This window comes from Prionailurus viverrinus, chromosome C1, assembly GCF_022837055.1.
Source record: "Prionailurus viverrinus isolate Anna chromosome C1, UM_Priviv_1.0, whole genome shotgun sequence".
Classification (NCBI taxonomy): domain Eukaryota; kingdom Metazoa; phylum Chordata; class Mammalia; order Carnivora; family Felidae; genus Prionailurus; species Prionailurus viverrinus.
Window position 1 is genome coordinate 67,533,131 of NC_062568.1, and position 12,892 is coordinate 67,546,022.

The 12,892-nt window shown below is 37.5% G+C and overlaps 1 protein-coding gene across 3 annotated transcripts in view; it reads left to right on the forward strand.

Annotated features, from left to right (window-relative positions):
• PLA2R1 (phospholipase A2 receptor 1) overlaps positions 1-12,892 on the forward strand; it is a 126,603-nt gene that overhangs the window by 105,495 nt on the left and 8,216 nt on the right. For all 3 annotated transcript variants that reach the window (XM_047870178.1, XM_047870176.1, XM_047870177.1), the window contains 5 exons: positions 2,632-2,749; positions 4,125-4,252; positions 4,607-4,754; positions 8,920-9,158; positions 10,712-10,880. In XM_047870178.1, the coding sequence (XP_047726134.1) occupies positions 2,632-2,749; positions 4,125-4,252; positions 4,607-4,754; positions 8,920-9,158; positions 10,712-10,880 (802 nt within the window). The remainder of the gene's footprint in view (positions 1-2,631; positions 2,750-4,124; positions 4,253-4,606; positions 4,755-8,919; positions 9,159-10,711; positions 10,881-12,892) is intronic.

Here is a 12,892-nt window from a genome sequence, read left to right on the forward strand (position 1 = left end):
AAGGGTTTTACCTAAAGAAGGACATGATCAGGAATGAGTTTTGAAAAAGCATCATTCATGCTGCAATGGCAAAGACAGACTGGAGAGAGGCAAGGATGATGAAGATTCTAAGAGTGGTTGGGAAGTTATTGTAATAATCCAAGGTAAGATAGTGAAGGCAGAGACTGTGAGGCAGTAGGAATGGGGGAAGGACATTGAGAAATGGGATGTCCAAATGGTAGATTGAAGAGGGGCTGGGGTGGGAAGGTGAGGAGACTCCCAGGTTTCAGGCTTATATAAATGTATGACTGACTTTGCCATTCAATGTCAGTAAGAATACTGGAAAAGGACCAAGTTTGGGGGAAAGATCATAAATTCCATTTTCAAGTTTTGAACTGGAAATGATTTTAAGGTAAGAATTTTGTATTCAAAACTCATTTGGATTACAGTAGGGTATCCTTAATTCACAGTAATAATAAGAGATGCCTTAACCTTGATCACATTTTGCAAATTAGTAAGTAAATAAACAATTTAAAAGTGCTGTACGTCTTCTTGCTGCTTTGCTTTAATTACTAATGACAACCATTTCAGAGTGTGGTAGTAATTTTTTTTGAAACAATGAAGTGTGGTAATAGGAGGCTACACTCTCATACTCCAGCTAGTAAATCTTGGCTGAGGCAAATGTGGGGGGTTGGATGAGTTGGGGGATGGGATGGGGGCATGTGTGTGTGTGTTTTCTAGAAAGATTTATTGAGCTAACTAAACCAATGAGGTTCATTGGTATTTATGAATGGTTCATTAGTGTGACTATCTGAACGCAAGGTGAATTCACATTAAATGATAAGACTGCCTAATAATTAGTGTGTGCCACTGTTTGGAATTTGTAATTAGAGAGAAGAGACAAAATGAAAGGAAATAGATAAAAGAATAGTTGCTATAAAATTAAAATCCTTTAAAGCCAATTCCATTTCTTTGTGAAGCAAACAAGGTGATGAGGACCAGAAGAATTGAAAATGTATTTCCTCTCTTATTTGGTAATTCAACTTCAGGCTACATCAGATTTCTGGTTTTTATCCTAAGAACAGTGGAAAATCCCTTATAGTTTTTAGATTTTGATTTTGATTTTTTTGGAAAATCCCTAATAGTTTTAAACTAAAGAGTGACACGATTAGGATCAAGTTCTGAAAGGAATTACCTGGGCACTATTGACATTTGGAGCTGAATAATTCTTTGTTATGAGGGGCTGACCTGTGCGTTATAGAATGCTTAATAGCATCCTTATACCCTACCCACCAGATTCCAATAGCAAAGCTCCCACATCAAGCTGTGACAATCAAAAATGTCTCCAGAGATTATTGAATGCTGCCCTTTGAGAACCATTGGACTAAATCTAGAATGCCTGAGAATGTTGTTTGACAACTATTTTGGGGTCTATTGGCTTTTATAATGTCCCATAAATATTTATTGGGGACCTTCTTTGTTGTGATGTTCAAAAAAAAGCAACATTTAGTCTCTGCTTTTTAATGAGTTTATGATGATGGGAAAGGATGGGGGACTGACAAATATAGAAATTAAAGAATGAGGAAGGATGTCATTCCAAAAGGGGATGAGGAAGGATGCTCTCTCAAGTGCAGGCTTCCACACTTGCCTAGAATTATCTTGTAACTGGGATTTTCTGGGTGGTGAAATCTTGAGATCTAACCTATCAATGACCAGGGTTGCCTATGTTCATTGACAAGAGAATATTCAACACAGAATATTCTTTGCATACAGTTTCTCCTGACGTCTCTGCAACATTGCCTGATCCACTATAGACTTTCTTTTCTATCTCTCTCTCCCCCCTGACTCCACCTGGCCCTATTAACATGTTTAAATTTCACTGAGCTTTGGTTGCGGATGGGTGGTGTCTTCAACACTACCTGAACTGTGCAGTGGTTATTGTTCCATTTCTCGCTCCATAATGAGTAGCCCTGCCATGCCACAGACATGATTCTCTCATGAGTAAAAATCAGCCCTCACTGCAAAATCCCATAGCCTTCTTTTTGTGTCCCATTGACAGTACTGGCCACCGTCCCATCTATTTCTCCTCCCTAGGTTTCTTTGGTCCTGCCCTTGCTTCTTTCCCAACTGGGCTCATTTTTTTCTTTTCTGGCTCTCCCTCGTGGACTTACAAACCACATAGCTAACTCAAGTAATTAGTGAATTTAAGTCCCTGTTGTGGTTTGATTTCCCAGTATTCCCCTCTCACCTAAAGTGAGGAAATGTATTTGTAAATAAAATTGAACTAAGCTATTAATTGCTACCTACAGGATTTTTAAAAATTAAAACCACACTACAGGCTGGCTCCTTTTTAAAAGGAATACTGTTTTTCACTGAGCAAAAGACATTGTTCTGATACCTTACAGAACAAAACACATCCTTGTTTCTGTTCCTGCCTGATACAAATGCATGCAAGATATTGACTTACCCTAAAAGCTGGTCTTCTGTTTTATCTCCTATCTTTGAAGCAGCTCAAAGAAAAAAAAAATGAGTCATTTCTGCTCACGAAAATTATAAAGAATTCTAAAGACTGATCCTCAGTGTCTTTGGAAGGTTTTTAACTCATTAAGAAAAATATGGAAATGAATGCTTTTTTGGACATTTTTTTTAAAGTGCCTTTTGGTGAAAATCCCCAAAGACCCAAGGGATTGGAAGAACTGGACATCAGCTCAAGATTTCTGTGTTGAAGAAGGGGGCACACTGGTCGCCATTGAAAATGAGGTGGAGCAAGGTAGAGTATTCAATATTCAGTTGGGCAAAAATAACCATTTTTATTTCAATATCTATTAAAATGGGGGCACCTGAGTGGCTCAGTTGGTTAAGCGTCCAACTCTTGATTTCAGCTCAGGTCATGATCTCACAGTTTGTAAGATAGAGCCCTGCATCTGGCTCTGTGCTAACAGTGCTTGGGATTCTCTCTCCCCCTGTCTCTCTCCCCCTCCCCCACTCGCCTTTTCTCTCTCAAAATAAATAAATAAACTTTAAAAATGTCCCCCCAGGGGCGCCTGGGTGGCTCAGTCGGTTAAGCGGCTGACTTCGGCTCAGGTCATGATCTCGCGGTCCATGAGTTCGAGCCCCACGTCAGGCTCTGTGCTGACAGCTCAGAGCCTGGAGCCTGTTTCGGATTCTGTGTCTCCCCCTCTCTCTGACCCTCCCCCATTCATGCTCTGTCTCTCTCTGTCTCAAAAATAAATAAACGTTGGGGGCACCTGGGTGGCGCAGTCGGTTAAGCGTCCGACTTCAGCCAGGTCACAATCTCGCGGTCCGTGAGTTCGAGCCCCGCGTCGGGCTCTGGGCTGATGGCTCGGAGCCTGGAGCCTGTTTCCGATTCTTTGTCTCCCTCTCTCTCTGCCCCTCCCCCGTTCATGCTCTGTCTCTCTCTGTCCCAAAAATAAATAAACGTTGAAAAAAAAAATTAAAAATAAATAAATAAATAAATAAATAAATAAATAAACGTTGAAAAAAAATTTTTTAAAAAATTAAAAAAAAATGTCCCCCCAAAATGCTAACATTTCCAAATCAACATCATATGTATTATATAGCTGATGACACATACATTTTCAGTTTGACCTATAAGGTTTATATCATGACATGTGTAAAAGTTAGTACATTGCATTGCTTATAAACTGCTGATTTTTGAAGACTTTTGTCTCCCCAGTAATAGTGGAAAAAATAGGGCAGATTTATGATCTTTATTGCAAAATGGCTGAAATAATCTGAGGTACACTCTATAAAAACTGCATGGTATAATTTTTAGATCCCTTTAGATTTACCTGTACACCTTTATTTGATATTTAGGCAATTGTATACTTCAGTTTAAGTAGAGTTGATAAATCTTCTTTTGTTTAGAAAGGCATTGAATGAACACTGGAAATAGTTTTGTTAATGATACGATGAAATCCCAGGCTTAGCTAGCTAATGTCTATCAATTAAACTGAAACAAAAGTGAAAGAGACTGTATTACCTTAGTAAGAACAAATTCCTACAATTGATTCATAATTAAGTTTTGCTGTCATTTAAATAAAATCATAGCTACAAACAGAATTCGATGATTACCCAAATGGTTTATATGGTATTAAATTTGATAATGTATTTCTATTTTTTAGCTTTCATTACTATGAATCTTTTTGGCCAGACCACTAATGTGTGGATAGGGTTACAAAATGGTAATTATGAAAAATGGCTAAATGGAAAGTCTGTGGCATATTCTAACTGGTCTCCATTTGATATAAATGTAAGTTTTCAGATTTAATTTTTAGAAAAAATTTTAGCAAGAGATCCTATTTAATACTTAGTAAAGTGTTCTTTTACTTCCTATACTTTATAGGCATAAATTTTATTAGTCTATTATTATATTAATTTTTAATAATGTAATTATGTCATTTTCATGTGTTCTATAAATGATATTACTTATCACAATAATTATTTACTTGTCAGGTTATGAAGTGATCTGTGAACAGGTTTATTAAATGCAAATAAAGGGATAATAGTACTTGAATTTTTAAATTGTCCTTAATAAAAATTTCAGTGTTATAATAATGTTATATGTTTCCATTTTTTTTTGGAAAACATATGTGTCTTTTTAAAGATTCCAAGTCATAACATCACTGAAGTTCAAAAACACATTCCTCTCTGTGCCTTGCTGTCGAGTAATCCTAATTTTCATTTCACTGGAAAATGGTATTTTGAAGACTGTGGAAAAGAAGGTCACGGGTTTGTTTGTGAAAAAATGCAGGGTAAGAAATATTTGGTTTTTTATTCCTTTCATCTCTATGACCCACTCTTCCATATTTGTTTTACACACTGTATAACTGTCATTTTCATAGCTAACAGTGTCAGGCACTTACTTTTTGAGCTTTATATATATTTGCTCATTTAATCTCTCCTACCCCAGGATTATGGCCTTTAGTGGGGTTCTAAAGACTACAGAGACCATCTGAGAGATGACCAAGTTTATGCATCCATTTTAGCCCTATTAAGTGGCTTTACTGCTTTCTTCTGAGTTTATGTGTGTGTTCAGGGAATAAAAAAGGCTTTAAGAAAATGTTGTTAAATAAAGAAATAAACAAACTAATATTTCCTACTTTCTTGGAAACCTAAAAATGCCCTCTGTGACTAAATATGACATGTAGCATGTCTCTAGAGCTAATGATCAGAACCCCCAGTAACTTTTGGTGTGAAATACAAAAGCCATACTATTACACGTAGTCAGTGGGGTTGATGATCAGGTCAAATGCACTGTAAGTGACCTTGACTAATAAAAATAAAAATAGCAACAACAAAAACAATAGCTCCAATTTGTGCTTTCACCAAGTGCAAGGTTTCCCTGTATGATGCTACTCTAAAAGACCACAGTTTGTGTTTGGAGCTGGGTGCAACTCTGGGCAGCCTATTGTTTATATACTTACTAGGAATATGATTTATACCTCTTAGTGTTGCATGTATGTGAACACTTTAATGCACTGAGTATCTATCCATCCTCAGAATAGCCCAGGGAAGCTATTTCCCAATTCACAGCTATCACTGAAAAATAATAATATTCAGGAATTGAAAGAAGATAATCAATTATAGCAAGGGTATTATGAGAAGAGAAGAGTCTTGTAGGGAAAGAAATAATATCAATACACCATGTATTTGCATACTTATGATATACCTGGCCCTGTGCCTTGGCTTCATAAGCAATAAGGCATAAAAACCTCCCAACAATGCTAGGAAGTAGGTAAAAAGTGTTATTTTACAGATGAGAAACTTGAGGCTTAGAAAAAATAAATTACGTATTCAAGGTCACTCAGTTAAATACAATGATTCTATTCTGTGACACTGATGTTGATCTCTTCTTAAAATGGACTGCTCTCTTACCACTTTCTCTCTTTGAAATTTTTTGGGCTAACATTGTATATGGCCTTTTGGACATAGTCTAAAGTAGGGGTGGTTGGGAGCATAGGCACTGGAATTCATACCCCACCTGGGTTCTTTCCCCATCTCTGTAATTAAGTGTCAATGAAGTTTCTTATCTTTTTACAGATGTGACTTCACATCTGTAAAATGGGATAATAACTCTCTCACTCTATGCACATGCAAAGTCTATGCATATATAATGCTTAGCAAGTGGCCAGCATATTAACAAATGACAGCTGTTTATATTATTATTTCCAAAAAATATTATTCAACTACACAAATTCTCTTAGCCTACAATAAATGACCAAATTCTGCTCCACTTCTTTATTTGCCATATAAACAGCTGCTTACATTGGGCTTGGAGCGCAAACTCTCTTAACTGCCTGAAAGAATAAAGATACCTAAATAAAAGGGAGACAGGAACAAAATCAAGACCCCCAATATGGGGCTTGGTTTCCAACAGATCCTTCTTTTTCAGGTCAATGAGTGGCAAAATCATGTTGCTCAAAACCACGTATGTTTTGAAGTTTTATGGAATCAATTACATATGAAGAATTTTATGTGTGTAAAAATACAGATATGTAATATAATGGGGGTAAGTAGTAAAATTGGTATTTAGGTCACATATATGAAAATATTTAGTTGCCTTAATTTTACTAGTTATCATTTTTAAATATCTACTATGGTATTATATTATTTTTTTAAAAAAAATAACATTAGACTTGGTATATAGACTGGCAAGTGGCCAATAGACCTCTAGTAAAGAATAAACAAATATAAAAGTGTAGTCCATCATAATTTACTTGGTAAATAGGTTAATTTCACTTTTGTTTTACAATATGTGCTATTATTATATTGAGGTAACATTTTCAGGTAAGAGTCAAATTCCCACTTTGCCATTTTTACTTGGCATAAAGAACCAACATTTATTGAGCACCTGCTTTGTTCTGGGTACTACATTCCAAGTACTGTGTTCCAGTAAGTGCTCTGTGTGTTATCTCTAAATTCTACCCACACCCCTCCAAGGAAAGCTTTACTTATCTCTTAAAGACCAGAAATTTGTGGGGCGCCTGGGTGGCGCAGTCGGTTAAGCGTCCGACTTCAGCCAGGTCACGATCTCGCGGTCCGTGAGTTCGAGCCCTGCATCAGGCTCTGGGCTGATGGCTCAGAGCCTGGAGCCTGTTTCCGATTCTGTGTCTCCCTCTCTCTCTGCCCCTCCCCCGTTCATGCTCTGTCTCTCTCTGTCCCCAAAATAAATAAACGTTAAAAAAAAAAAAAGACCAGAAATTTGAGGCTTGGAGAGATTACTTGTTTTTCCAAGGTCATTTAGCCATGCATAGTCAGGACTGGGGTTGATTCACAAGTCTTCTGACCTATTCACACCTCACCATGTTCCTTTTCAACCCCAATTGTAATAAAACCAGTAAATAGAAAAATATCCCAGCCACTTTGGATAAGACAGTTCAGAAATTCTTACCTTGTTTTTCTATTTTAGGTTTGCTAACTTTAGCCTATCATAGTACACGATATCGTACAGAACAAAAAGGCAAGTGCACATTTTAAAGAGGAAATATCCTGGATGTAAAACAAGGGGTTGGCTGTCACATGACCTGTCGCTCATGAACAAGAAGGCACCAGTCATCATGTCTGGGAAAACCTTGCCTTTTAATTTGTAAATCTTGACTCTGACAGATGACATATTAATAGAAACTATTTATAGAATGTGTGTATTCTGTTTATTAATGTAGTTTTTAAGTTTCTATTTAGAATTTATACATGTAAACATTAAACGTGACAGCAACTATCATACAATCTCAAGTTTAATAAAGGGTGGTATTTGATTTAAAAAAGGGGGGTGCCTGGGTGGCTCAGTTGGTTAAGTGACTGACTTTGGCTAAGGTCATGATCTCACAGTTGGTGGGTTCAAGCCCCTTACTGGGTTCTGTGCTCACAGCTCAAAGTCTGGAGCCTGCTTCATATTCTGTGTCTCCCTCTCTCTCTGCCCCTCACCTGCTCATGCTCTGTCTGTTTCTCAAAAATAAATAAACATTAAAAAAATTATTTTTAAAAGGGTGGTATTTGAGAATATATACTTGTAAAATTATGTTTGCAACACAATATATGACTCCATAATATATGTCAATATTCTCTTAGTAAGTATTAAGTTCTGCCAGAGCAATGTGTGTTGGGCCGGGTGTAACTAGTGCAATAAAACCTGTCTGGGGCATCCTAAAAGAGGACATCTTTTGGGATGAGCACTGGGTGTTGTATGGAAACCAATTTGACAATAAATTTCATATATTAAAAAAAAAAGGAAAAAAAAAGAATGAAATCTTGCCATTTGCAATGACACGGATGGAGCTAGAATGTATTATGCTAAGCGAAATAAGTCAATCAAAGAAAGACAAATACTGTATGATTTCACTCATATGTGGAATTTAAGAAACAGAACAGATGAACATATGGAAGGTGGGGGTAGGGGAACAAGAGGAGAGAGGGAAATAAACCACAAGAGACTCTTAATGATAGAGAACAAACTGAGGGTTGATGGAGTGATGTGGGTGGGAGATGGGCTAGATGGATTAAGGTATTAAGCTATATAAGGTATTAAGGAGGGACCTTGTTATGATGAGCACTGGGTGTTGTATGTAAATGATGAATTACTGAATTCTACTCCAGAAACCAATATTGTGCTCTATGTTAACTAAATTTAAATTTTTAAAAAAGGAGAAAAAGGGAGTAAAAAATGGGAAATCTTCTAGAAATCTTCTCTATGTATGTATTTTTTTTTTTTTAAGAAACTCATGCATTAAACTTCCTAAGTTCTCATTCTTTAGCATCACCTATGCTTTCAGGTATTACCCTCATTTTGAAATAGTTCTGGGAAGGAAAACTGATGTTCATCACAGCATGGATCATTATGACATGGATCCATGCTAAGCTTTGCCTCTCCCTTTCTCAACCGGATGCTAAAAATGATTGTTGTTGTTGTTATTGTTCTAGATACCTCTGGACACAGTGTAAATACATCTGATATGTATCCAGTGCCCAATACCTTAGAATATGGAAACAGAACTTATAAGATAATTAATGCAAATATGACTTGGTATACAGCAATAAAAACCTGCCTAATGCATGGAGCAGAATTGGCCAGCATTACAGATCAGTATCACCAGTCCTTCCTCACTGTTATCCTCAACCGGTTAGGACATCCCCACTGGATTGGATTGTTCACTGCAGATGTAAGTATCTTAAATCTCTTGGAACATCCCTGCATAACTAAGTTTCACATCTACTTCCTTAGTGGTATGGACACTGAAATTAACACAGAGAAAAAAAATTCCAAGAAATAATAGCAAATGTAACATTTAAGTAATTGGTTTATACAACAACTATGACCAACCTTACGAATAGCTTATGACTACAAATTAAAGGTATACACCTTTTTTAGAACAAACATCCACTTGCCTAATCTATGGAAAATAATGCCCTTCAAAGGTTCTCTGAAAATTTCTGAGTATCTCTAGATACTGCCTCATGTGGGCAGTGGAACACATCTTAAACTCAAGCACCTGCATTTGGGCAATCTGCATTTAAGAAATTATCAAGAAAAATGGATCATGCTTCCTGTCTAGAAATGTGGTTATTAATTAATTCAGTACCACCTTGGAATTTAACACGTGGGTTTTCTCTCCCTCTAGGGATGTATTTTGGAGAGTGAGATTTTTTTCTTAGTTTTCTTTTTTTTTTAACTAAACTATTATACACTTGCAGTAGTAAAAAGTAAACTCTATTCTGTCTCAACCTCTGGTTCTGTACCCCAGAGATAATCACTGTAAATATTTCTTATGCATCATTTAAAAATTTCCTACACATATTTACATAATGGGTAAATATGTATATTGTTTTTTAAATACAAATGAGGTTATACTACTTGTGCTGTCCTTTAACTTGTTTTTTGTTTAATATGCCTTGTACACCTTTCCATGTCAGCACATAAAAATCTAACACATTCTTTGCAGCACCACATAAAGATATACCATACCACGCTCCTGTGAATAGAAATTTGGGTTCTTCCCAGTTTTTCACAATTACAAGTAATACACAACAAACAACCCTGTGTAAGTTGGATAAATTCCTAGAAGTTAAATTGCTGAGCACACTTTACATTTTAAGAAATAGTGCCATATTGCCTGCCAAAAGTTTACACTAATTTACATGCAAACAACTATGATAACAGGTAGTTTTTCATATCCTTGTCAATACTGGACACTGTCAAAATTTTAATCCTTGTCATTGGGATAGGTGAGAGAATGGTGTCTTCTGGTTGTTTATTATATTTGTGCATTACAGAATGATTTAACTTCACGTAGTCAATTTTGCATTATGGCCTCTGGATTTTGTATCAGACTTGAAAAGATACTCCCCGCACCAAGAGTATAAAATATTTAGCCAAGTTTTCTCTAGCACTTTTATGTTTCCAATTCATATGTATGAATCTTTGACCAATCTGAAATTGGTTTTGGTGTAAAGAACAAGATATTAATCCAACTTCATTCTGATTGCTTACTTGGAAATTATGGTGGTAGGGAACAAAGGATTACCCAAAACTAAAAAAGATACTGTTGTGACAGCTATTTCTTTTTGTCAGGCCACATTCACAAGCTATCCTAGACCCCCTGAAATAGAAGTCTAGATGTGGAAATACAAATCAGTGCGTGAAGTAAGGGCTGCTCAAATAGCACTGGGTGATGCAGTGCTAGCAAAGAAATTATGGCTGCATTTCCCTCCACAGAATGGTCTTAATTTTGACTGGTCAGATGGCACCAAATCCTCCTTCACTTTTTGGAAAGACGATGAGTCATCCATCTTGGGTGACTGTGTTTTTGCCGACACCAGTGGACGCTGGAGTAGCACAGCCTGCGAGTCATTTCTGCAAGGAGCAATTTGTCATGTACCTACTGGTAGGTTCAATTCTATTCAACTCAACAAATATGTACTGGCACCTACTGTGTGTAAGGCACTATGCTAAGCAGGAGCTTTGAGTGAGGGTAAGAAGTATCTGCCCTCAAGAAGCCTCTGGTGGGGCGCCTGGGTGGCGCAGTCGGTTAAGCGTCCGACTTCAGCCAGGTCACGATCTCGCGGTCCGTGAGTTCGAGCCCCGCGTCAGGCTCTGGGCTGATGGCTCAGAGCCTGGAGCCTGTTTCCGATTCTGTGTCTCCCTCTCTCTCTGCCCCTCCCCCGTTCATGCTCTGTCTCTCTCTGTCCCAAAAATAAATAAACGTTGAAAAAAAAAAATTAAAAAAAAAAAAAAAAAAAAAAGAAGCCTCTGGTCTGGTAGGTGATGTTCAGACAAATAACTGTTATACCAAGCAGAACTACCAAATGATGGAAAAGAGGTAGTTGTGGGGTTAGCAAGAAAAAAGAACATAACACATCCACTTGAGGACAAGTCGAAAGACTTCTTGAAGGACATAACTGTGTGACTGGCCTTGAAGAATAGGTAGGATGTAGTGAGAAAATGATTGGACATGGAGAGGCAGTCTGAACAGAAAAGCTTGGACAGGGGCATCTGGGTGGCTTAGTCAGTTAAGCATCTGACTTCGGCTCAGGTCACCACCTGACCACCTGGTTCGTGAGTTAGAGCCCCGTGTTGGGCTCTGTGCTGACAGCTCAGAGCATGGAGCCTTCTTCAGATTCCGTGTCTCCTTCTCTCTCTGCCCCTCCCGCACTCACTCTGTGTGTGTGTGTGTGTGTGTGTGTGTGTGTGTGTGTGTGTGTGTGAAAAATAAGTAAATGTTAAAAAAGAAAAGAAAAGAAAAGCTTGGACAAAGACATGGAAGGAAGAAAGGTGTAAAGCAAAGCTAGTGTTGAAATTTGCCTTCATGGCAGTGCACCAGTAAGGAGAGGTGGGAAATCAGAATAGAAACCTGCATTAAGAGCATGTGTGACCTTGAAGGCCAGACTGCAAATTCACGTTTAAGTCAAAGACTAATAAAATTCTAGAGATGATGGCGACGATGATAGTAATAATATTTATATTATATGATAACAATGATAATAATACCTCATTACTCTTAAAGCTCACCTGGCTCTCCCAGTTGAGCCAGGTGAACTTTATTTTAAACAGAAAACAAACTCAGAGAATGAAATAACTTACTGAAGATCTCACAGATGTCCACCAATAGGACCAGGAGGAGAAGCCAAGCTTCCTTGCTCTTTGATGTGATGTTCATCCCATTACACCAAGTCCCCCTTCCCTTGATTGCTACGTAGAGTTCTTTAACACCAGCCGGTGTCTTTTAAAATCTCTCATTTAGTAAAAGTGCACATATTTGCTTACATTCTGGATACTATAAGTTAAACAGCATACACACTATGTAACTTCGGATCAAAATAATTCAGGATAATAATGTAAATAATAGCCACATACACTGGAAAAGCTAATTCTGCTACTAAAACACCATAAAAAATATTCTTCCCTTTTCAATAGCACTGCATTTATTGAGTGCTTAAGAAGTGTCAGGCACTAGCTCATTTAAACTCCTCACGCAGCAGCACCTGACTAGGTCATTTGGTAGAGCATGTGACTTTAGACCTCACGGTCATGAGTTTGAGTCCCTTGTTGGGTGTAGAGATTACTTAGAAGGGAAAAATAAAAACAAATAAACTTCTCATGTAAAAATGATGTTGTTTAACTCTCTTTTATAACTTTTTAAAAAATGTTTATTTTGAGAGAGAGAAAGAAAGCACAAGTAGGGGAGGGGAAGAGGGGGGTGCGCAGAGAGAGAAAATCTGAAGCAGGCTCTACCTCAAGAGTGGAGCCCAGTGCAGAACTTGATCTCACAACTGTAAGATCATGACCTGAGCTGAAATCAAGAGTCGGACACTTAACCAACTGAGCCACCCAGGTGTCCTATTGGCTCTCTTTTTATTGATAAAGAAACCAAAGTATGAATATGATAGGTAACATGCC